This window comes from Corythoichthys intestinalis, chromosome 20, assembly GCF_030265065.1.
Source record: "Corythoichthys intestinalis isolate RoL2023-P3 chromosome 20, ASM3026506v1, whole genome shotgun sequence".
In the NCBI taxonomy this organism is placed as follows: domain Eukaryota; kingdom Metazoa; phylum Chordata; class Actinopteri; order Syngnathiformes; family Syngnathidae; genus Corythoichthys; species Corythoichthys intestinalis.
Window position 1 is genome coordinate 20,913,006 of NC_080414.1, and position 26,875 is coordinate 20,939,880.

Sequence of the window (26,875 nt, forward strand, 5' to 3'; positions counted from 1 at the left end):
TCATGACAATGCATAATAAATGAAGATATTACTGCCAAAGCATGTGTAATAACAATCATTTTCTGGGAGAAATTGAGCATTATCTGACAGAAATGCAGGGGTGCCAATACTTTTGGCCAGCACTGTAGTTCCAACGTCTTGGCGAGGACGGTACAGCGCCGTATAGTTAATGTTTTTGGATAGTTAATTTGAGATTTGGGGGGTATTTAGGGGTACTTAAAGGGTTAATTCCAAATTACACAGAAATTTGGGTTACGTCGCAAGCGTAGGAACGGAACTCGTTTGTAACCCGGGGACTTCCTGTTTCTATTTGTCTTATTTAACTGTCAAAACAATTACTTTGTATATAAATAAAATGTTCAACTACTCTCTCGTTTCTTACGTTTTCATTGCAGGTGATTTAAGACTACTACTTTTAGTAAAAAATACTCAAATAATTGTGAAAACAAACAAGATTGGACGAAGTGAAAAATTCAATTGTGATTTTTTTCTTTCTTGGCTAGGTTGCCCAACCATATTTCAACATACTTCTTGGTTGCCAATTACTACTTTTCTATAAGCCACCAGTTAGGAGCCATCTTGTGGCATTTTGGAGCATTACACAAACCCTGGCAGAAACTATGGTATCACCTGTGCAAACTACCAATACTTTTGGCCAGCATTAAGTCCGAGCTAGACAGCGAGCTAAGCCCCGAAATGAAGATGACAGACGGCCGTGTGGTTTGCTGACTTTATTCAGCTCCTCATGACATCAACACTTGCAGAATGAAACTAAAATAAAAATGAAATTAAATCCGTTTCATCTTCAATAACAGCGATTCATTTCAATTCCGTACACCATCAAAAACAATCACATAAACTCGCCCTAAGTATTCGACCACAATTGAAAATGCACAATAAAGAGTACAAAAGGTGTTATATACAGGTGTTGCCTCCAAGGATGCTTCACAAGCAACAAATGTTCACGCAGGCTTTCCCTTCTCTCTATCACCCGACTGCGCGACTTCTTCGTTGGAACAAATGCGCTCTTCTTCGTGTGCGCAAATACATTTTTCTTCGTGTGTACATGCGCATGCATCACAAAACAAAAGTCCATTTAAAAAAAAAATTAAAACAAACAAACAAAAAAAAGAAACGCTGGCGCCGTAAAGTCGAAATCACTTAAGTCGGGTAAGTCATAACCCGGGGGCTCCCTTGTACCAATTTTCAGTAGCCCGTGAAAAGCATTTTCGTTACATTAGCATTTAGCTAGCCAGTGTTAAGACAAATGATAACGCATTTTGTATTTTAATTAATGTATAATTTTCTTTTTTAAAATGTAATTAAACATCTTATTCACATATGAAATATATGTAAAAGTTAAATAAGGCTAATTGATGTTTATTTTTATTGGCGTGTGAAATGAGTCTTCCATTGTCGATTAGCATTAAGCTAGCAGGTGTTTGAAAACCGAAATCTATTTAATTCTATTAGTGTCTTTAGTTTTACAGTTTACCTCATCTGTACTGTATTTAACCACTTGAAAACCATCAACATTGGAGTCTTATGATTAAATATGTCACAGCTGATAAGAGATCGAACTAAAAAGTTTTTCAAGCTATGATTTCGATCTTAAAATCTCCCTGCCACTTCTCAACTGAGAGACTTATCATTTGTAAAATGGGAATGAGTTCAGCTTATTGTTCTCAGTGGATATGTATTAATATTCATCATGCTTATATGTTTTCTATGTTACGAAATTTTATTTTGATGTTAAATCACTTAGGATAGATCACTCAAATAAGTACTAATGCATTTAATGAAACAATATTAGATATGATGTGACTTTAAGAAGCCAGCAAACACAAAAGAAATTGTCACGGCCCCTTCAAAGAAAACGTATTTTCCCTGGAGATGAGCCAAACAGTCACAAATCTTCCCATTCCCAAGAAAAAAAAAAGTACTATCTGTGTGCATGACACATCCAACCGTGGCTCTGTATGTCAACCTTGGCAGATAAATGGTTCATCTGATAGATATTATGGCCTTAATAGCGAATAAATCACGGAAACAAAAGACGCTATCATCACTCGAGCGAAGGCGTAATGGAGCCTTGGCAGGATCTCAACTGCAGTATCCCAAGTGACGTCACTCCCGAGTGAAGTTAAATATATCCTGCCTTCGCCTTCTGCTGGCAGCATCAAGTAAGAGACTGAGTTACAGCGAGGCAGAGATGCTGAGTGAGGCTTCTGGCAGCCAGCGGCGGCCGGAGTAATGCGACGCACCCTCGTTAACCTTGTGCCACGTTTGGGAGAATGACGTCAGGGAGATAAAAAAAAATATGCAAAAGAGCAAGCCGAGACAATTGGTGGCAAGGTCGTCGTGCCGCAGAGCATCTGGACGCGAGCGCCGTTCTCTGCGAGTGACACTCTTTCAAGGACACTGTGGCAACGCTTGCACCCCATTTACGTAATTTGGTCGGTCCAATGTTACAAGACTGCACATGTATTATTTTCGTTAAATGTACAAAGAAGGCTGCATGAAAATCAATAACACATGAATTTTGAAAAGTAGGAACGGGCGATTCTAAGATCGAGATCAAATATCGGGAAAAAAATTTTGCTCGAACTCGGCGATCAGCTGTGTCATATTTAATTGCATATGCAGATGCAAACCGACGAGTTTGGTAGATTTTGGACACTGAAAAAAATCTAATGTTGATGATTTCAGGTGGTTTATTGAATTAAATCACTTAATTGGTGATTCACATCCTTGAAATCACAACTGATAATTTGGTACTATTTCGCCAATAATACCAAAGAGTTGGACTTTTTTTTTTTTTTTTTCAAATAAATATTTATTGTCTTAGCATATGCGGAACTAGGAAAGTTAGACACTTCCTTCTTTCCTTTTTTTTTTTTTTTTATGTATGTGGCTCTCACTCCAAATACAATCATGTGAAAATATTTGGACACCCTATGGAATCTTATGTGTTTTCTAACATATTTGGTCATATGGATATTTAATATCAATTTTAACAATCTTGAGAGATTCAAGTAATACAACTAAACAATTAAAACTGAAAAAAGGTATTTTATAACTTTCTGGAAAATGTAATTTTAAATAAATGCAATTTCTGTTAGGACACCCTTACATTCAATCCCACTTAAAAAAGCTAAAATCACACACAAGTGTACACATCAGGTGCACAATATTACAACATCATTACCCAGTGTTTTGAAGGAGGCTTGCTTTATTTAAACCTCACATTTAGTTTGGTGTGCCCCTAACTGTTGAAGTGAGAGAAAACACCATGTGAGATCAAAGGAGCTGTCTGAGGCCTTCAAAAAGAAGATTGTAGACGCTTATGAGTCTGGTAAGGGGTTTCAAAAGAATATAAAATCAGCCATTCCGCTGACTGGAAAACAGTCTACAAGTGGAGGACATTCAAAACAACTGCCAAGATTCCCAAGTCTGGCCGTCCAAGCAAGTTCACCCCGAGAGCAGACCGCAAGATGCTAAAACAAGTCTCCAGAAACCCTAAAATGTAATCACAGGACCTACAGCAGGCTCTTGCTACTGTTGATGTGAAAGTGCATGCCTCTACAATCAGAAAGAGACTTCACAAGTTTAACCTTCATGGGAGGTGTACAAGGATTAAATGTAGACAAAGACCAGGACTTCTGGAATAAGGTTCTTTGGACAGATAAATCTAAAATTGAATTATTTGGACACCAGATCAGAGGACATGTTTGGCGTAAACCCAATACAGCATTCCAGGAAAAGAACATCATAGCGACTGTGAAGCATGGAGGTGGACATCTCATGGTTTGGGGATGCTTTGCTACAGCAGGACCTGGCCAGGTCACCATCATAGAATCCACCATGAATTCTATCGTGTATCAGAGGGTGCTTGAGGAACATGTGACATCATTTGTGAAAAAAACTAAAGCTGAAGTGAAACTGGACCCTTCAACATGACAACGACCCAAAAAATACCAGTAAATCCACCAAGGACTGGCTGAACAGAAAGAAATGAAGAGTCCTGGAATGGCCGAGTCAAAGCCCAAATTGAATTACGTTGAGATGCTGTGGGGTGACTTAAAACGGGCTTTACATGCAAGAAACCGCTCAAACATCTCACAGCTGAAAGTATTGTGCTTTGAGGGGGGGGGGGGGGGACTTTCTTCAGACCAATGTCAAAGACTGGTAGATGGCTACAAAAAGCGTCTCACTGCAGTTATTTCAGCCAAAGGGGGTAACACTATCTATTAAGTGGTAGGGTTTCTTATTTTTTACCTCAGAATATGCATTTTTGTTGATATATTTGGTTTAATGAGTAAAACACTGTACATTTTTGTTGTTTACCTGCAATTAAAACACTTTCTTTTCCAGAGATAAAGAAAAACAAGATCAGATGCTGATATGTGAACATTGCTTAATAAAGAATTGAATATTTCATGGGGTGTCCTAATTTTTTCGACATGACTGTACAACATATATGACAATCCTTTAAATATGTCACTAAGGCAATCATATGATGATGCTGTGTTCTTCGGAAAGCCCCCCCGCACAGCTCAGACGTGTACATCAACAACAACATCAACAGTGCATATCTGTCAACACAAACTGAAGAAAACAAGAACTTTACAGTACGTCACGTGAACTTTCCCTGAACTGCCTTTCCAAGCCACAACGTGACCATGTACACCATATGTACATGATCGCATTCACGTATCGTTTGAGAACATGGCAAAAATGGACCCACGTAGATCTTGACCACTGTTTTCTTTTGAGCCCCTCACTGAGGCTTTGAATACATCAAACATCTCCCGGGGGCGATAAGACAGAGATTGCAATTATTCCGTCGTTTAGTTCAAAGCGTGGCAGCGCGTAAGGAAGCACAACGCTCAGATGGCGCTCTATGGAGGTGGCCAGCGTAGTATTTAAAAACACATGCTATCACAGGGGCTGATCTCCCATACCTCCCTGGTGTGAAAAGACTCCTCATTCGCTCGCATCTGTACACTTGGTTGCGCGCTTGACTTAATATTAAAGTAGGTTTTGGAAAGTGGCCAGAACTTCCTGCCTCTTGACATTATTCAGTGTTCGGCAAGGAATTTGCAAACAGAAGCGCACAAGAAAAGGAAATGCAGGTGACCAGGGCGGAAGAAAGAACACCTTCCCAAACTTCCTTAAGACTTTCTCTTTATAGCAAAGTCACCGAGGGCACAGCGGGAACTCCGCCTAGTGTCCTTTTTATATATATCAGCGAAAAGTTAATCAGTGATGACAAACGTGAGCCACAAGTTCTTGTCAAAGATTAATTTCCACCCTATTAGCTGGACTATACCACTACAGGGCTGGCAGTAAATGAGGCAATCGTTTTACCAACTGAGGCAAAACTAAGGCACTGAGAGTGCCTTAAAATTAATCATTAAAAATCAACTTTAGTAGGCGTTACATTCCTGTGACAACCATGTAGAAGTTTTAATTACTATAAACAATTGTATGAAAACCACATCCAGTAACTGAAGGCAAAATTGACAACACGCTTCATCGCACACTGTAGGGCTGTCTGACCCCTTCCCCTTCACTATAATGTGCCAACACGTCTCAGACAAACATACCGTTTAATCTTCTCTGAAGAGCTTCCTCTTGCAAATAAATGCAGTAAATCTGCTCATCCAGGTCCTCCAGGATCTGAAGAGTGCATGAGAGGAGATGGAAATGGGTTATAATTAGGCCCGAAGCGGGACTGGAGAGATGGCAGATGGGAGGATGAGTTGGTGACGTATTTGTAGTCCGGCTGGGTATTTAAAAAGCCAAGAGACGGACAGATTTTTCAGACTTTTGTAGTCACCTTGGTCTTTTAAAGTGCTAACTCAGTTTAAAGGGAACCATGGACAGAAAGACTTGTAGTTCTTAAAAGATAAATGTTAGTATGAGTCATAATGATTTGATATTACACCCCTCTCTTAATGTTTTTGGTTTTATAAAATTTGAAAAATTAATTTAACTAGTAGGTACTAGAGGTGTGCAAAATTTCCGATTCTTAGATTATTCGCGATTCGGCCGTGGAAGATTCGAGAACGATTCACAAACATCCAAATTCCGATTATTGAAATATGCCAAGTAAAGCAGAAGTACGACACACTCAGCGCACCGCGCGGTCTTCAGTGCGCAATTAGGGATGGAGCGAGAATAGCTAAACATCATGCTTCTCATTACCCGGCCCCTCGGGTAACGCCAATGCTCAACTCACGGCTCTAGCTCAACTTATGCCACGAGATAAAAAAAAAAACAACAACATACCTGACTGCTGCCGAAAAGCTGCGACAAGCCACATTATGTTACGGTAGATATCATTTATATAGGACTAGCTTCGGTATCGTTACCAGCACATCTACAAAAAACTAGATGCGGGCGTTAGTAACGGCCGCCATCTTACAGCAGTACACTTCCCTGCAAGGCTGTTGTTGCGAACCTTCCAAGCGAACCTAATTAACTTTTTATCTAAAATACTCCTAAATCGGTAAAATATTGACTTGAATCTATCTTTAAAATAGTTTTAAAACTTTTACATGTTGAAAGTAGACAAAAGAGAAATTATGGAATAACAGGAGCAATTTTAACAACTTTAACGGTTGATTCACAACATTAAATTAATTGAAAGTAGTTTAAAGCTGCTGATATAGAATGGGGACTGGAGTTTTTTTATTTACTGTTATTTTTGTATATTTGTTTACTGCTATATGTTAACTTGATACTGAAATAGTAGTTTGGTTTAGCCTGAGAGGATTTTTGAAAATAATCGTTTTACAATCGAACCGGAGCCTCTGAATCGTAATCGTAATCGAATCGTTAGGTGCCCAAAGATTCCCAGCTCTAGTAGGTACCATTGTTGTTGACGACGCAATGCACTCTGGGCGGTGACATCACTGGGCAGCGCCGCTGTACTTCCACATTGTCACTCGTTAGCTACATAAACATGTTATCGGTCCTGCCCTTCCAATTTGAACCCGAGCGGAAAAATGATGAGCAAGACAGCGCTGTTGATATTTCACAAAAAGAGCAGCAAAAGCAATTAAATGAAGGTCTCCCACAGGATTCAAACCCTCGTCTCCCGTGCGAAATACCATCGCGTAGACCACAGGACTATACTTCCGCGGGACGTTAGCATCATGATTTTTCTTGTAAAGCAATTGCAACCCATATGTGTTGTCTGTTTGTGTGGTAAAACCTGAACCGGAAACACAACTGAAAAGAAAGAGCGGCTGGCTTGACCACGATTTAGAAAACGCGGCTCACTTCAGACAGCAAGCAGACAACAATAACATAGGGAATGTGTAAAAGGGTTTATTGAACACACAAAAAACACGCGAAAAGGGAGACGTAAAAAGGGTCGGTGACAGTACGCCGCGATAAAAAAAAAAACAAAAAACAAAAAAAAAACAAGGGAAAACCATGGTGAGACGCAGACAAACGAAAAAAACAAGGCAATGATGCAACTAGCAACGAAGGGATATACAAACTGTCAAATGGTAGCAAGTCAATATCTCGGCCAGGCGCCTAGGATCGGTTTAAAGACACTGCCGATGAACTGGAATTGGATGCAGGTACGACATTGGGAACTCTGTAACAAAACAATCTGACCAGCAGCACAACGTGACAAAATCATGCCAATCGTCATACTAGCTTGGGTGTTAGCTAGCACAGCTATTCTCCCAGTCCATCCCAACCGCGTCATCACTCCCAGCATACTCTCCGGAGGTCAAAACATGTACTAAATTTGATAGATTTTAAAATCAATGGCAATAATATATGTTTCTAATAACATATTTTAGTAAAAGAGAACAATTTAGGCTTATTATAGTCTACAAGTCTTTAAGTCCGAAGTTCCCTTTACAAACTGAATAAGCAAAAACGGGTATTAAATACAAATCTTTAAGTTTGCGCACATTAGTAGCAGGACAATATTTCATATTTGATTTTGGAAATTTTTACAACCTGCAAAATGGTAAGGAGTATTTTCAAGGAGTACAGAATATTCACTAAAAGATGAATGAAAACATATGACTGAAAGTCCTAAATGGTATTGACCTACCGTTGGCTTCACAAGTAACTGGCCCATTACGGTGTACATCCTTGACAATCCCACAGGGGTGCACACTACGAGGCAGACAAATCGAACGTATTAGAACAACAGTTTGAATTGTAAAGTAAGGCCATCACGATAAATTTAGATTTAAAAAGGCTTACTAAGTAAAAGCAGTCCTCCCATCAGTGATATACAGGAGTACAGGTAGGGTAGGTAGAATTCCCAAAGGTCTATAGAGAGGGTTAGGGTAATTAGTAATATTAAAACATAAAAAACACATGCATTGGTTCATTTTAAGAGTGACAAAAAAATCAGTTTATCATTAAAATTAATAGTCAAATTAAATGTCTTAATTAAAAAAATAGATACGTGTAGTATTAAAAATTAACTAAACAGATAAAAACGTCAGTAAAAAATACACTGTTATTAAAATGAATGCATTTTTATAAACAAATGAAAAAATAAAATGGGTCAAATGTGTCCACTTTGAGGTGGTGGTGGTGGTGGTGGTGGTGGTATACTTGTATGACAAACATACTGCAATTTAGCTGCATGGATGTACTCAAATGTATTTAAACCGCAGAAAATGCAGAGAAATAACAATTTGAAAGCCAAATATTTTAGGTGTCTTTTCATATATTTGCAATATGCGAATAAATCTCATTTTCAAGCCATCAAAAACGTAATCTCCCAAGCGTACCGTAGAGTGACTCCATACTGGCTGCGTCATTGTCAATGAGCGCTGACGCCACCCACACGATGCCCAGGATGAGCAAAGCCAGCAAGAAGAGCATCACGAAAGTCTCCAAAATGCGCGCCTTAATGCCCTAAAGTGCATAAAAATAACAAAGCATATTTTCAATGTCTCGCCACAGCTCATAAACCCTCAAATCCTATCAGGTTTAATTTTTAAAACAGGTTTCATTCCCCTTGATGTCCCGCTTCCTCCCGTCATGCAACACTCCCCCAAAAATGGCATGGATTTCCACTCACAGCACACAAACATGACATAAACGCTCCCGCCTATGCCTGCGTAAAACAGCTCTTTTATATACACATATTGCTCTCTATAAAGCGCGTCTAACGGGGCGCTGGCAGAGCTTGAAATGAAAAAAAGAAGGAGGTGCGGGTGGGGGTGCGAGGTCAGCTACTGTCTGCGATCAAGAGCAGGCCTCCCATCTGGGCCCGATTAGGAGCTCTCCTAGCACTGTTGTATCCTGGACGGCGCAGACAGCAGGCTTTTGGGGTAATTTGCGTTTTCCGGGTCACAAACTGCTGAGTGGTTAATAAAGTGCCTCTCTACCTGTTCACACAGTTTGCATTACCCCCACTGCTGGAGAGCCACGCTGTCTAGTGTGGCAAGATAGATAGGCACTGGTGCAGACATGTCAGCTCGGCAACCCAGGCGCACCATAACTGAGGAGTAGGGGGGTGGTTCCACCTAAATTGGCTGCACATGAGCAATTTGTTACCGGCTAAGAGGAATGGCGGTGCGGTCGCTGGTCAGCTTTTACCAACAGGTACGCGAAGGGGGTCTCCCTTTGAAAGAGGCCCCGCTAATTATCGCCTAGCCTTTTAAGAGTGCAAATGGTCAGAATTGCGCAAACTCAATTAGAAGCTTTTTTTCTCTTTAATCTAGGGCTGCAGCTATCGATTATTTTAGTAGTCGATTAATCGATGAACTAGTTAGTTTGAATAATCGAGTGATCGGACAAGGGACATAAAAAAATTAAAATACCTGAGTTGAGCCTCAAACGGTATGAACTTTATATCTAAGTAAAACAAGTACAAGAAGCCAAGTACAATTGGCTAGCTTGCATAGCAAAAGTCCGCTAGCTTAAATGCTATAAAATGCTAATGCTTTCTTTAAACAATGCCTTTAACAAATGGTTCAAACACACATTCCCACAAAAAACTGCTACATATACCTATACTATATTAAGAATGCATTAAAAAAAAACATTAGCTGAAACAAAAACTTAGCTTTTGTTGCTCTTAACAGGGATCAGCTGGATTTAGCCATGTGGAATGAATTATATACACTATAACCACAAGAGGGCAATGTATCCACCGAAATCATTAAAACTAAATGCAAACACTTTCACAATAAACCATTACAACAACATTTTAATTAAACAAATCCTCGAAGCAGCAAAATTCGAATCTTTTTTCGACTCAAATTGCTCTTTTTTTTAAACAATGCTTTTAACAAATGGTTCAAACACATATTCCCACAAAAAACTGCCAGCTATACCTATAAACTAAATTACGAATACGTAAAAAAAAAAAAACATAAGCGCAAACAAAAACTTAGCTTATGTTGGTCTTAACAGGGAGCAGCTGGATTCAGCTCACTGTTACCATTAGAGGGCAGTGTATCCACCCAAATCAATAAAACTAAATTCAAACACTTTCAAAACAAACCATTACAACGCCACTTTAATTAAACGAATACTCTAAGCATCAACATTTAATTTGAATCAGTTTTCTAATTGAATTACTCGAGTTAATCAATTAATCATTGCAGCACTACTTTAATCCGTTAAAAAATCTCCGTCTGCAGGTTAGCAAAGGTATGTTTGTCAATTGCAGAAACTTTACATGATTCTTTTGATAGTCGACTAATCACCAATTGCGATTGAGTATAACATTTCAGCTGTGAAAGTGCATTTGAACCAAACACCTGTACTATATGTCATTTTTCAAAGAAGAAGCATATGCATAAAAAAGCTTCAAAGGACCATTTCTACATTAATATCGCTGAATAATTAATCGAGAATAGTTGTAATTTCATTTGATAATCTATTAGTTGACAATTGGTCGCTCAACCATGGAACCATGGCTTAACCATGGCTAACTTGGATGTTTTTTTGACCCAACCCTTGCTAATCTGCAATTTTCCCCCATAAGAATAGAGAATGTCCATTATTAGAAGATTTGTTATCGGGATTGGCCCCAGTCCCTAACTGTAGTACTGTACTCGTTTGTGGCACTGTTAAAGGAGCAAGGATGTAAATCACAGGATATTTTTATTTGATTGTATTGTATTTTTGAAATAAGTACAGTACTTTTTTTTTAAGAATAGAGAAAACTGACATTCATTTCAGAAGAAATACCATCTTCGGATTTACTATTATCCAGATACAAGATCACCTATATCAGCATACGGCATTTTGTCAGCCACACAGCAGTATCTAAACCTGCATTAGCCACATGGCAACTTGGTTGCATATCTTTAAAGGCAGGATTCCAACCGGATTTGTGTCCGGATAAAGTCCAATTAAAAGATTCCATGAGAGAGCAGGTATAAAATTCTCCAGACGCCATAGCAAGCAGCATGGGCAGGTTAAGGAGTGCCCCACTGTGGCAGAGCTGGACACTGCAGCCACCGGACGCTATTTATATCTAATCTATCATTTTTATCGTCAATCCACTAAGCGCGTATCCGACAATTGGAATGTACTCGTGCTCTTGAATGCAATGAGAGTTGACAATTTGGACAATCACATTGTAGACTAGATTAAGACTTCAAAATGAGGATGTTGAGAAAGAAAGTATTCCACGTGTGAGCGCATTTCCCTCCCGTGAGAGGAAGCGGGAAAGAGGTGTGAGAGAGAGAGAGCGAGAATGAATGCTTTCAGAGACCACAACCGTGCACATTCGAGCCTCAGCGTCCGCTCATGCGCACTGGTCCACCTTAACAGAACAGTCCATGCCATCCTGAAGGTGTATTCCCTTTAGATAGGCCCACTCAATCATTTATAAGCCTCCCAACATTAGCCATTCAGATCATTTAGGGCAAAGGCAGTTCTTGTCACCTCCCTCGCGATCATTCCTCCCTTAAGCTCTCGTTTATTCTCGTCACAGAGCTTTGTTCATCCCCAAGAAGGCGAAGAAGCTTTTATTTTAAACGACGGTTTATAAATAAGCGGGTCCCACGAAGACGTCGCTGATCAAAAGGAGACGTGTCAACCCGCAGAAGGCATGAAGGCAAAAAAAAAAAAAAAAAAGACCCGCTGAAAGTTTCTATTCTTGCCGTTCTAATTGTGTAGCTACAGCTAAATATAGTCGCTCTGAAATATTCAGCATCCCCCGATCCTCGCCGTGACATCGAGCGAAGTGGCTGCTTGGCTTGTGCGCGAACCGGAACAACTTCCAAGAAACACGTGTAGGGACCAAAGGGCAGAAAGTAACCACAACAAAGAGAATGTTGAGAATTTGCAAGTAATACATCCGAAAACATTTTAGAATCAATTGCCAACCTTCCATTTTCGTCAACGATGACGATAACGAAAATATTTAGTCAAAGAATTTTTTTTCATGACGATGACATCACGATGACACGCTGAAAACGTGTCTTGGGAGACTAAAACATCACGTGATGGATGCCAGTTGTCATCTGACGACACGAGAACGAGATGAAAATTCGACAGTTTCAGTCATAAATTCACATGTGATATTTTCTTATTGTATGTAGACATGTGCCGATTACTAGTGTCAAGGTATACTGTGGTATGAAAACGTCATGGTTTCAAAACCGCAAAAATTTTCCATCATACCGATCCAAAGGTATTAGCTATTTTTTATGTCCCAAAAATGCAGGGAGAAATCCCTCGCTTACAGCTACAAGCCTCAACCCTCCCCCACCCGGTTGTTGCTCAGTGTCAGTGAGTCAGCTGTGCTACACAATAGCTGGAGGAGGTGAAACTTCTGAACTTTTTCCCCCGTCAAAGAAAACGAAATCGCTGGTATGGGAATACTTCGGCCACAGAATAGTTCCAGACGGCCGCGGCTTTGAGGAGGAGGGCCAATAGATGTAAAACATATTTGACAAGGGTGACTGCTGAGGAAGGAAAACCTCCAATATGATTTTGCATTTATACAAAATTAAAGGTTATTAAACAATGTCATGAATGTTTCTCACCAGCTACGAGAGTTAACTCCAGTGTGTTTAGTGTGTCCAGTGGTGGTAATATGTGTTTTTTTTTCTCTCCGGCAACTGTTTGTGCTGAGGTAGAGAGTGTGGGTATAATGTAAACAGCATAAGAGTCATACACACGTACTTTTTATGGGGGGGGGGGGGGGGGGGGGGGGGGTTGGGGGGAATTCACTTATTTTTGTTCTGATAGTAATAATGTTGAGCTGTTGCTTTGGGATTACGCTTACCTAAAGGACTGAATTATTTTAATTAGAATACTTCAGTTTTTTAATTTTTTAAAATTTATTTTAACTAAACATTATACTTATGTTCCAAGTTGTACGTATGTTCCAATTTGCTCATATGTTTTGAAAAATAAAAATCCTGGTCAATGGAAAAAAAGTTTTTTTTTAATCCAGATATCTCAAAATAACACATTTTACAGCTGTAATTGCAATACCGTGATACAGTGAAACCGTGATACTTTTGCTTAAGGTTATTATACCGTCAGAATCTCATACCGGCACATGCCTATTTATATCTGTAGTTAGAATGCATTTAGCAGTGTTTGGTCATGTCACTCCTGTGACATGCTGCGCCTCCCCCCGCCCCACACACAAGCTTACTCACTGGCCAGTGAGTAAGTCAAACTAACTTGTAGCATTAGCGTTATCATTAGCATTTAGCGCGGTGACTCAGTGTCTTCTTAAACTCTTGGAAAACATGTTAAATAATTTCATCACATCCAGGTGAGTTTAATAAATTGCAAATAATGGGCTGTTTTCCTGCTAAGTGTGTATTACTGAAAATGGTGATGTCGTTGTAGACTCTACAGTTATGTGTTTCTGTCATGTTCATTTGAAATTGTTGGAAACCTTTTATTCATGTATGTATTCATGGACTAAAACTTTTGAAGTTTGTAGACAAAAAAAATTTGAGAATTGTCGACTAAAACCAGACGAAATTTGTCTTAGTTCTAAAATATGCCTGAGACTGATAAGTATATTTGTCCGAAAGACTATGAAAATGGCTGCCAAAAACAACACTGCCTTCTATTATTATTTCTGTACTGCATTTGCTCTCCAAATACACGGTTATCATACAAAATGTATGTTAGCATATTAGCACTGGGCCCAAGATCATCCGCTGGCCTGCCTGTCTGAGGCATGCAGAACAAGGCCCAAAGAGTGTAATTGAGGGAGGAGGTGAGTAGAAAAGCTCCCTGCCCCTTCTTGCTAAAGACATGCCAGATGCCCAAGGACCTTATTAGCGCATCGTTGAGGGGCCGAGAGCCGCGCCACAGTGACCGTGTGGCAAGATGCAAAGCAGAGAGGAGAGCGAGGGGACACGCCGGCCTGTAAAGCGCAGGGAATGGACTTCTAAAGCCTCTTAATAAGACTTCCCGATAATGACGCGAGACGCATGGAAAATGATCGGCATCACATCGTATTGTTCAAACGTGACCGATTGGTCGCTGTAAAACAAGTTGTGTTCACTGTCCGTACAAAATGACCGCAGCTTGTTCTGCTTGTGTGAGTTTTTTTCATCAAGCTAAAACAATGTTGCCATCAATTTTCATTTTCAAATGAAATCAGGCCAATCGTGCCATTTTTCAGAGGATGAGAAATCGGGTGAAAATGATGGGGTTTTTTTTGTTTTTTTTAGGGCTAAAAAGTAGAAATCGACCAATATGGGTTTTTCAGGGCCGATCCCAATTATTAGTACTTTGAAGAGCCGGTAACCGATTTTTGGAGCCTATATTCATTTGCAGTAGAAGTGTAAAAACTGGCGTTAAAAAATTGAATAATGCAAACACTGAATTTCATTGAAATGCCAAAAGCATGTTTATTGAATCACACAAATAGAAAATATTAGCGAATTATATGGGGGTGGCGTGGTTCAGTGGTAAAATAGCGTTCCCCAACCCAAAGGTTGTTGGTTCGATTCTCTGCCCTGATGACCTCGTCTAAGTATCCTAAGCGCTTTGAAGGCCTTAACAAGGTGGAAAGAAGCAATACAAGTGTAACTCCATTAACCATTACCATTTAACCAATCAGAGAATGCGGTGAATACTAGTGCAGGAGGCAGGAGAGAGAGGCGCGGCTGCATTTGAGCCTAAATAACTCAGTTAAATTTTTTCATATTGGCTGGTCGGATTCAATAAAAAGGCCAATGCAATATACATCAAATTTCCGAAAATCTGCACAAGGTACTCCAGAAATACAATTGCATTGCCAAAACAAACAAAAATATATACTTTTTATACTCCGCAACACTCCCGGCACAAGCGGAAAAAGAAGTACTGTAAACAGTACAGTACTGTAAAATGTTTGGAACTTTGCTTCCAATAAAAAAAATCTGTATTTAATCAGGTATTTGTGTCGACAGATTATGAAAATCAGGTTTACTCGGACTCGTTGCAAAAAAAGCGATCAGCGCATCCCTAAAAGTATACTTTGTAAACCCCTAGCAGTCTCAACCCAGGATGCAATCTTTCGATAGCTTAGCATACCAACTTTAAGGAAGTTTTATCAGTTCTCTAATTTGAAAAAACAGTGTAAAATTGTGAATCTTTAAGCATTTTTGCATCAAATTTTGGTTCGTACAGCAAGGACATAACACAAATTTGTATAGAAGTCAGTATGTCCTACTAACCTACGCTAAAGAAAATATTTGTAAGAAAAGCATAATTTAAAAAAAATCAACAAATGAAGAGTAGGTACGGTGGTAACCAATTAAGAACATCCTACGCCAAGTTGTAATCCTAACCCTGAAATATTGCATATCGCGAACGTCATAAACTAGGAAACCCCCCACCCAAACCCCGTCTACGGCACAGTTTTAATGAATGACATCTTAATTTTAAAAAAGAAAGCAACAGGACAGTTTAGAAAACTAAGTCAATCAAGGAGGAAGAGAAAAAAAGAACCTCAGCAACTTGCTTGTTCCTTTTTTTCCCCCTATTTTAAATTCCCGTCTAGAGCTAATATGTTCCCATGGCAACCAACATTGTAACGGACAGCTTTGGGGAGACATTGTGACCTTAAAGAAAGGTATGTAAACACCACTTTATATTCCCGGCCGGCCCTGGCCCAAAAGAAGGCCTGGGAAAAATGTCTGCATGTGCAGGAGATTTGAAATAAATATCCCGGCCCCCATTGTAGAGCCGCAACAAAGACAAGTATCTTAGTAACACCACGCGGGGTTTGCTGGGCGAAACGTTCTCCTGCGAGCGCTCCCCCCTTTCACCCGCTCGCCCCTCCCTCCACAATAAACACACTCCTCATCATCGGCTTAGGATGAGATTGATGAGGAGTTTCTTTAACTGCCAGATGAAACCTGTTGGCCCTCTGCTGGGTCAGTCAAGGGGTCAGACTGGTTGCAACTCGTTTCAGGATCAAACACATTTCGACACCGAGGGGAAGACGCGGCCACTTTTCACTGCAAGGCCATATTTGTATCGTGGCACTTTCTCACCGCTGCACACTTGCAACTCAACGAGATGGGAACAATTCTATAAATTATGGTTTCCCAACTACCGTGCCAGGGACCAGTACCGGTCCGTGGCGCATTTGCAACCGGGCCGCAGAGAAATAATAAATAATTTGTTAACAACTGCAATATGGCCTGTGTCTCTTGACTAATCCGTGTAGAGATTTGTGTACGCCCCCCTTTAATAGTTGGCTGCCATTACTGGGGTGTTTGCTCACCTAGAGCAGCCCAGTGTCAGTCAGTGTAAATAGTAACGTTAGCTGCTATTGGGTTTATGCTGCGGGTGGCACAACTCAGCAATGGCAGACGGGGTACTTCCAGTCATTTTTCTCAGATTATCCATTGGAGCTAGCATCTATTTTTTATATTTATGTGCGCTTGGCCTCGATAATGATATAGGCACATCAGATTTTTCCCGGAAATAATAAGCCCACATGTTAGCAAAGATGACAAAAAAAAAAAAAAAAGACTTATTTGGACATCTTTTCTTTTACGGAAAAAAGGCCACCTGCTGAGCCAGAAGAGGAGCCTACAACCAAGTCCATTCTGTATAATATGTGGCTAAAAGCTAGCAAACAAGGCAACAAAAGCGAATGCACACAGAGCATCATACCTCGCGGCGAACGGTATCGCTTAAGCCAAAAACCTTTCACGATTGGAGAAGAACTCATTATGCCTGCGACCAAGGATATTTGCCGTCAAGTTTTAGGAGAGGCAGCTGTTAAAAAAGGTTGATCCAGCGTATGGTGAGTTACATTTTTCATGCACTTAATGTTCGTTTTCGTGTAATTTTATATTTACAGTGATCCCTCGTTTGTCGCGGTTCATGGGGACCAGATCCCGCCGCGATAAGTGAAGAACCACAAAGTTTGGTGTGTGTGTTCAATGTATTTATTCAGATTTAGCATTGGAAAGAGATACATATAGGACATGTTTTTTCAGTTTTTCCACAAAGTATAATTAAAAAAAAATTATATGTATTTATATAAATATATATATATATATTTAAATAAATGTTTTTTAAACACTTCGAATGTAATACTCTACTTATGATAACTTTTAAACATGTTACTGCCCCACCAAATTATGTCTAAACAAGAATAAAGTACAAAAATTCTTAGTCTTTATTAACTCATTCACTCCCAGCCATTTTCACCGGAGCAAGGCCCTTCGCTCCCGGCCATTTTACTGGATTTTGACTGATTTTGCAAGGCCCACAAAAAATTCTGTTCTATTGCTATATAAACATGGAACCCACCAAAAGAAAGATTAGACTCTCTTCTTTCAGCAGAAAAAAAAGTAAGTTCATATCTTTTTCCATTCTTTAGAAATCAGCATTAGAAAATAGCTTAGTTTGAGCAATTTTCCAATTTCTGAAGAAAAAACTGAGAAAATGAGCTTTGTGTAAACGCAAAAATTTCAAACATAACTTTGACTTTAACACGGCTATTTTTTTGCTTCAGTGACATAAAATAACATGAACAACCAGCCAAATAGAGCTTTTGATAGCAAAGTAACAATTTATTCACACTTACCTAACTGAGAGATGACGTTTGGTGGCTGCGACAGCGGTTAAACTTTTCCCTCATTGCCGACTGTCTCGTAAAGATGGATTTTTTTTGGTCTTTTTTTTTTGTGGTGACCACTGTCTCGTTTGCCTGGGGAACTTATGTTCCTGGGGGGGGGAACTGGTTTGGCCGTGCGCGTTTCCGTGCAGGACACTCGAGCGTGCGGTGGACCTGAGCAGCAAGCTGCAGAGGGGCTCTGCTAACTTCCCTAATAAAGTTGTAATGTTTGAATTGGGTTGTTAGGTCTTAACAAATGCGCTACTGCCCTCCAGTGGCCAGTTTTATTGCTTTAAAATTGGTTTTAAGGCTTGTTTTATGTTTCGGCGATAGATCGGAAGCTCTAGATGCTTCTTGTACAAAAAAAACGCAAAAGACGTATAAATACGTTTGTGGGACAGTTAAGCATTTAAAAATAGAACGTCTTTATACGTTTCTGGGAGCAAATGAGTTAAATGATGCTTCTTTGAGCGAGTCCACTCAAATCCGCTCAAGCAGCTCACTTACACACAATGAGCTGCCACAGCAACTGTTAAACGATGACTGACGCATGCGCCGCTTTGAAGTTTCGGCAGCTCTATAAAATACTGCATTTATTTTTTAATTGAAAAAAAATCAACGATGGACTGCAGTCACGAAGTTTGAAGCACGAAATAGCAAGGGATCACTGTACTGTAATTTTCTGCCACACATTGCCGGTCTGTAAAAATAAAAAAGGGCCAACTTCACAAAGGTCCGTGGTGCAAAAAGGGTTGGGGACCATTGCTATAAATGATTCCCCAAACATTTTCAATGACAACATATTAAAGCGTGACAGTGAAACTTTAAAATTCAAGTGTAATTCGTTATGGGATGCTAGTTCAGAAACAATTGTTTTCCAAGTCATTGTGAGATTTTCTGTTATTGTTGATTATATTTCAGTATTATGATTGTGATTAACAAAATTGATTTGGCTTATTTTTAAAATGCTGCACCTGATACTGTCACATTAACCACATTGCGTAAATTCATCCAAGTCTTGGTATTTTTAGAGTTCAAAATACTGTATTTGTCACAAACTTTGAATCATCATCCTCAGACCTAGCATAGCCCTCTAAAGTTAAGAGGAGCGTGCATGAGCAGGCTAGCAGTTTGTTTTTAGTAAACATAGCTTTGAGATATCGCACTCATCACTTCAGGTAATTAAATGTCTCATTAATTTCTCAGTTGGAACATGCTCATCGTGCTCTCGACTGTCTGTTGTGAGGCGACCAAAATGCTGTTGAAAACATCACCAAAAGGCCAAATTGCAGTGGCAGTTGTCAACACCTTGAATTTTAATCATTGTTCCATGAATTTGTATAATATTATTCCTAATAGTCTATTTTGTAGCATTTTTCTTAGCTGCACTACTTGCAGTAGATGTGGATTTTACATTTTGTCCAATCAGATTTCAGTGTTGATGGTTCCTATAAATGTTACTCTTTGTGATAGTAGTGGTATTAAATGAAATAAGGCTGGCAAGTCTCCATCAAAAGCCCAAACTGAATCACTGAGAACTTAAGTGGACTAACTCTACATTGTTATTTTCAAGTGAAATCAATTAATAGAAAAAAGACAAATATTAAGTCAGTTGTAAGTCCATTATTGCACTCACTTATTGTTTACTTTTATCAACTGGGCCAACTCACGTTTCCATTTGCAACATCATAAGTTGTCCTTCATTTCTTTCCTAAATAAATCGATTTGGATTCATTTTGAGAAAGAAAAAAAGTGTAACCAAAATAAATAATTGCCATACAAATGACTAAATAACTCCAGATTTTATTGTAGCCATAAACTTAAAGCAGTTTCCTACAAAATGACAAAAATGGAGCTGGCCCACTCTAGTTCTCAAAAGCTCAATTATATTGTGTAATTTTGAAGAATGATCCTCGGCTAAAAATGCTAAACCCAAGAATGACCTCTAAAGGCCTCAGCGATGTAGCTCCACGGCGAGGATTTGAGCACCCGGCCGTAAAAGCGGGAGACATTTTACAGCAGCAAATAAAGCTCGGATCATAACATTAGACGTCAGGACCCTTAAGTCGCACCGATTCATCCACAATTTGGACAATTTGTTACACTATTAATCATTCGGCCGACACTGCCTCCCGACAACGAGCTGAACAGTTAAACCTCGAAGAAAAAAAAAACTTCCGCATTTCCATCTTTTTGTCGCGGTGGTGTCTTTTAGTGCGTCGTCAAATGTAAGCGCGGCCACATGAAAAGGCTGACTCATGACATTAGCCGCTAAATTCATCACTCGCTTCATTTCCGCACTCAAAGGTAGCCGCCAGCGCACAAGCTTAAAATGCCACATAAAACCCCGACGGTATTGCGCTCATATAGCGTTATTGCGGTCTCGTACTGTTAGGTATTTGGTTTAATTCTGCTTATTTATATGGCTTTATATAAAATTTTAGTGTGATATTTATATTGGTAGGGCTGGGCAAATCTAGCCCCCCCAAAAACATCACAATTTTATTTTTTATTTCATCTGATCTAGATACATGTCACAAATTTTAAAGTTGTTTTTCCTATTTTTTTCAACTGGTAGTTTTTAAAGAATGAACAATGAAAACAAACTTTAAACATTTTATTCCCGTATGACGTTATTGTTTAAAGCATTCAATAAGGTATAATGAGCTAATTCAGTTAGCTCTTGAATAGCATCTTCCATTGTATATTAGCGCAATGATTAGCTTTAAGCTAGTGGGTGTTCAAAAAATGTATTTTAATGCGTAAGATTTCAAATTTTCTTTAGGGCTGCAGCTATCGATTATTTTAGTCGTAGATTAATCGATGAACTAGTTAGTTCGAATAATCGAATAATCGGATAAGGAACATAAAAAATTAAAATACTTGAACTGAGCCTCAAACGGTATGAAAAAAATAAATAAATGAGGATCTAAGTACAAATAAAGAACAACTGGCTAACTTACATAGCAAAAGTCCGCTACCTTAAATGCTATAAAATAACATGCTATATAGATATAGATATATATAGACAGGGGTGCACATAAGTGGTCCGCATGCGTACTGGACGTAGACAAACGCGCTGGCCCTCAACGGCTTCCATACGCTTTTGCGTACCGATGGCTGACCACTGTATTTGCGGCGGACACGAGAAAATAACTTCTCAAAATGTCGAAGAGGCAGGGCATGCTGAGTAATTACTTCCGTGTTCCTCCACCCCGGCAAAAGACAGACGGACGACAGAGACGTCACCGGAGCTACCGAAAAAAAGGACTTTTGCTGAAAAGTGGCTACAGGAGGTACCATGGCTAGAAGCAAATGATGCTTGCACGGAAATGCGGTACAAAATGTGCCGTGAGAATCCCAACGTCGCCGATAAGAGCAGCGCATTTTATGTAGGGTCAAAGAATTTCAGCCATCCAAACTTTGAAAAGCATGAAAAAAACAGAGAGCATGTGGCAATTAAGCAAACTATCGATGTCAAACAGGACCCCACTCGCCCTATGGACAAGTGGCGGAATAGGGCGGAATAAAGGTAATGAACAGTGACATGCACTGACAAACGTGTTTTTGCTCGCATTTTACAAAGCTAAACATGCACGTTCAATGAGGTCTTATGAGGAGGACATCCCACTTTTAAAAAGGCTTGGAGTTAATGTGGGAGCCGCATAATGCCCTTTATTTTGAATTGGTGCTTTTTATTTCTTTACATTTCACTTCAAAGTAATGGCAATTTTGTTGTGCCAGTTGATGTTAATCAAGCATTAATTGTTAATATAATTAATTAAAGTTAATTGGCTCTAAGTAAAGCTTGTCATAAATTTATCGCATCAGGCGGGTCAGCTCTCAAGCTCAATGAGAACCAAGTCACATCTCCAGGTCCTCCTCTGAGAACCTGGGCAAAAAAATTATGTGCACCCCTGTATATAAATGTCTATTTTAAATGCTAAAATGCCTTTTTTTTTTTAAACAATGATCTTAACAAATGGTTCAAACGCAAATTCCCACAAAAAACGGCTAAATATACCTATAAACTAATTTTACGAATGCATTAAAAAAGCATTAGCTCAAACAAAAACTTAGCTTTTGTTGGTCTTAACAGGGAGCATTTGGATTCAGCCATGTGAAATGAGTTATGTCATATTCACTCATTCATTTTTCTAATCGAATTACTCGAGTTAATTGATTAATCGTTGCAGCAGTAATTTTCTTAGTGTGTTCAGTGTGACACTTTACTTCAACTGGGTTGTAATCTGCTTGATAACTATCAACATTGGACTCTTTTAAAGTGAATATTAGCTATCTGCCAAAGTGTTGTTTTCATCAGCAATGACGAAAAGGAAAATATTTCATCGACAAACAACTTTGTCTTTGTTTTGAATGATGACATGACAATGACAAGCTACGACTGTGGCTAGGGAGTCTAGAACATAACGAGACGAATGCCAGTTTTCATCTGACGTGACGACTGCAAGACGAAAATGCGACATTGTTTCTGTGATATGTTCACATTCTTGGCAAAAGAGAATATGCAATGTTGCTTTAGCCTTTTAAGTTCTATGCTGAGTGATCATCACACACTAAATGTAATCCTAGCGTTAGCGTAGCATTCGCGTTAGCATTAGCTTCAGAATGTCCTCTTATACGCTGGCCAGTCTAAAGCAGAGCCACTTGGCTTTTCTGGTCGGTTAGTCTAGAGCAGTGGTTCTTAACCTGGGTTTGGTGAGTGAGTCTAAGGGGTTCGTCGAAGGTGAAGAAACACAGAGCGCTATTTTCGTACGCTGATTAAACCTGGGCAAAGTGGCTTTTTAGACCAGGTTTTGGACTGATTTGCTCACAATTTACAGGCTTAATCCATGTTATCATTTGAGCCGATGGAAGGAGGAACTGGTTTGCTCAGTGGAAGGTTGACTTGCAGTTGGTCTGAGGGAACACAACAGACCAATGGGCAGCATGGTTTCAAATTTTTACCCGTTTATCAAACATGCTGTCAAAATGAGAACAATTTTGAACGGGAATTTGCTAAATTATTAGCTTGCTAACTGCAATATGTATCGGTTTTGAATTTTTTAAAAAATTGCTTTATTATCAAATTCCAAATGGTTCGGTGAATCCACATGTGAAACTTGTGGGTTTGGGTACCTTTAGCAAGGTTAAGAACCAATGGTCTAGAGGATGTTAAACACTCTGAAAACTTTTTATTTATATATATTGTTTTACATACAGTTCGTGGCGTCTAGGTAGGTTTAATTGAAAATAATGTACTGCTTTTCATGCCGCGTGTGTATTATTATCACAAAGTTAGCGTTGTCTTTTTAGATGCTACAATATGTGCTTGTCTGTTTATTTTCATTCAAAATGGTTGGGAACCTTTATTTTTGGGCGAAAACTTTAAATTTTACCCCCAAAAATTTACAGACGAAACCATTTTGAGTAACTTTTGACTAAAACTAGACAAAGACGAAAACATTTTGAAATGCCTAATATATGACTAAGACCAATAAGTATTTTCATCCAAACGACAAAGAGCCAAACGACAGTCAATTTGCATCTCCACCTGTTTGGTCGAACAAATATGTCTCAACCGGTAACTGCGATCACCTACAATTTTTTTCAATAAATGAACTCAATCTTAAAATCGATCGCCCCTAGTTATTGAGATATTATCACTGTATAATGTCAACGTGGCAAAAAAATTGTGCAGCTGTGTATGTTTTACACTCGTTTGCTGTCAGCCTCATGATTGACGTGCTTTTGGGGCAAGCGTGGCCCCCGGCCCTAGCTTAGCATGCACACGATACATATATGGATGTGCAGCCCAACACTGAACAGAGCTGGCCTTTAAGCCTGTTTATGAACGATACAGTGGCGAGAAAACAGAACAAAAGGCAATGAGGCCCTCGCTTCCCACACTTGACGAACTCCGACTAAACAAATTGGGAACAAAAAGAGCTGGCCTTGCAGCTACAGTACTGAGCAATTTTTATGTGCATTTTGCCAGAAGGGACATAAACCAGGGGTTTTTCAAACTGTGACACAGGATAGAGGTGTATTAAAAGTAAATCTCTCCCACTCCATTTTGCAAGCTTCTATTGTGCTGTCATGTTGCTGCCACTTTATGGACGCTTGGAACACGAGCCCCCAGTCGCTCTTTTTTTCCCTCCTCCCTCTCTGAGGGTGGGGTGTAATCAATTAAACAAGGAAGTTCGCCGAGCCTTACAACTCGATTATTAGCTTGTCCTTTTGAAGTTTTATTTTAGGGGGTTGGAGGGAAGGCCGGAGGGGGGGCGACGAGGAATCAGGCTTTAAATCAGTGAGGCCGATGCAGCCGCGTTGAAGCGTTTGCAGCCTACGCTGCCTTATTGCGAGGCCTTGTCAGGATGTGGCGCAGGGCGAAGACCAGATTCCCACTTTCATGGGTAATGAGCTTTCGGTCAGGGGCGTGAGTCAGCGAGAGGGCACGGAATGAGGCACCTGCTGCTGCTGCCTCTGTAAAAAGTGTATTATTTCTACCTTTTTAGATCCGGCGAAGCCTTCTGATTCCAGGAAGAAATAGGCGAAGGGCATCAGGATGAAGAGGCAAAGGTTGGAGAAGAGTGACACTAGATTCCAAAGGCCTGGAAAAAGTAAAGCATTGGCATGTCAATTACTAATCGACCTGCTGTAACGAAGTGATTTTGAGTGATTTTCAACAGATGAGAATTTGTAAATTAATATTACGTAAATGCTCCGAAAATATTTTATTTTAGGGATGTCCAGATTGCATATTTTTGCACCCGAGTCACCTGATTTTAAGAATCTGGCGATACAGTCCCGATACTTTTTCTTTTTTTTTTTTTTTTAAAACAAAAGTTCCAAGTGTGTTACAGTACTGTACTGTTTACAGTTCTTCCTCTTCCACTCTTTCCATGAGTGTTGGGGAGTATAAAACGGTTATATATTAATTTCTTTTGGCAATGCCATTGTACATTTGGATTATTTTGTTACTTTTTAACCCCCAAAACGTAAAAAAAAAAATTTTTTTTTTTTTTTTTTTTTAAAAGAACCTGATCCTTTTTACCCAATTTTTAATCCTCTGAAAAATGGCACGATTGGCCTAATTTCTGATCACGTGATCGGATTGGAGCAATCCCTGTTTTATTTACTACCAATAATGTTACCTATCTATGCCAGTAACATTTAGTCGCAGGCGGAAAGTTCAAATGCAGTAACTAACTTTTTTATGAAAGTATATGTATGTATTTCAGCTCAAAAGGTTGGCAAATCCACTGAAAGCTGGCAGGCAAACTGTGAGATCGGGGTGGCGGCAATGCCATCTGGTGGACTTTATCGCCCTCTAGTGGTCAATCTAACACAGATCAACATGTCCATGTTGCAGCTGGAAAGTATGTTATACCACCATGCTGTTACTTAAATTGGAATACACCATCACTAGCCAACGTAAAAGTCAATGTGCATGTCCGAAATGTATGTTTTAAGTTTCTTTTTTACTTTACTTTTACTTTAAATTTAAGTAAGTTTTGGCTTTTTGTCTCTTAGGGCTATGATAACTACTAAAGATTTGGATGACAGACAATTCATTACGTCATAAAAAAAAAAAAAAAAAAATCCAGTGGGGAAAAAGTGAGCATGGCAGTAACTAAGCATACCGTCTTGTGCTCTGTGACAGATGGCAACTCACTGCACGATTAGAGTAAACAGGGTTTGGACAAAATAATGGAAACACCTAACATTTTGACATCATAATCATTCAACATACCGTAATTTTTGGACTATAAACCGATACTTTATTGCTTCATTTTAAATCCTGCGGATTATATTCCAGTGCGTGTTATTTGTTGATTATTTGGGTTAATAGGTAACACTTTATTTGAAAGCGGCATCATAAGACTGTCAAAAGACCATCATAATTATGACACTACCATGGGCATTACTGAATGCTTATGACAGATGTCATTAAGTGTCATCCGGCAAATGATGTCACTAACTCCATTTATCTCTGGCTCAGATCTTTTACATCCATTCAAAAGTGAGAAAATTTGCCGGATAACACTAAATGACATCTACCATAAGCATTCACTAATGCTAATGACAGTGTCATATCATAATTATGATGGTCTTATGACAATCTTATAGTAACACTGTCAAATAAAGTGTTACCAAATACCGTAACTAGCAATTAATGAAACAACTGGAACAATAACTGAAGAATTAATTCGTACAGAACATTAATTTTGATTGTTACCGTATTGGCCCGAATATAAGACTGTATTTTTTGCATTGAAATAAGATTGAAAAAGTGGGGGTCATCTTCGCGGTCTAGACATTATACCCATTCACGACGCTAGATGGCGCCAGATAACATTGAAGCGATGTTCTGTCATGACAAATCTCAGCTACTTTCAAGTTTCACCAGTTTGCATTATTTTATTGCAATGTTTTTCCTTATTCAGATTTGTTTCAAGACTACAGTTACAGTTGGACTTCACTTTGATGGTTAATGCAGTTATTGCAATTTTGTTGTTTTATCATAATAGATTGGTTTATTTACATTTCAAAAACCAGAAGCCATTCATTTACGAATGTGATTGCACTTTAGTTGACATATTTAAATGTTCAGATATTAAGATTTGAATGAGGCAAAATAACATGTTTTTTCTCTCAAATATATTGTTATAATCATTTGTTTCAGATGAACTGTAATTATTTTCTGTATAAAAATTAATTTGGTGTTCAAAAAGTCTTTTTTCAAACTTGAGTCTTGAAAAAGAGGGGAAATCTTATAATCAGGGCCGTCTTATATTCGGGCCAATACAGTATTTA

At 39.1% G+C, this 26,875-nt stretch overlaps 2 protein-coding genes across 4 annotated transcripts in view; one reads left to right on the plus strand and one right to left on the minus strand.

The window, feature by feature from the left end:
* rnf32 (ring finger protein 32) overlaps positions 1-26,875 on the plus strand; it is a 205,952-nt gene that overhangs the window by 178,307 nt on the left and 770 nt on the right. For 2 of the 3 annotated variants that reach the window (XR_009061618.1, XR_009061619.1), the window contains exons 8-9: positions 24,574-24,678; positions 25,300-25,437. The gene's annotated coding sequence lies outside the window, so the exon portion shown is untranslated. Of the gene's footprint in view, positions 1-24,573; positions 24,679-25,299; positions 25,730-26,875 lie in introns of those variants that run through there. The other variant, XR_009061620.1, reaches the window with a different exon arrangement.
* lmbr1 (limb development membrane protein 1) overlaps positions 1-26,875 on the minus strand; it is a 70,396-nt gene that overhangs the window by 35,742 nt on the left and 7,779 nt on the right. Inside the window, exons 5-9 of the mRNA XM_057824154.1 lie at positions 24,566-24,669; positions 8,781-8,907; positions 8,242-8,310; positions 8,087-8,151; positions 5,610-5,682 (exon numbers count right to left, since the gene is read on the minus strand). Of these exons, the coding sequence (XP_057680137.1) occupies positions 5,610-5,682; positions 8,087-8,151; positions 8,242-8,310; positions 8,781-8,907; positions 24,566-24,669 (438 nt within the window). The remainder of the gene's footprint in view (positions 1-5,609; positions 5,683-8,086; positions 8,152-8,241; positions 8,311-8,780; positions 8,908-24,565; positions 24,670-26,875) is intronic.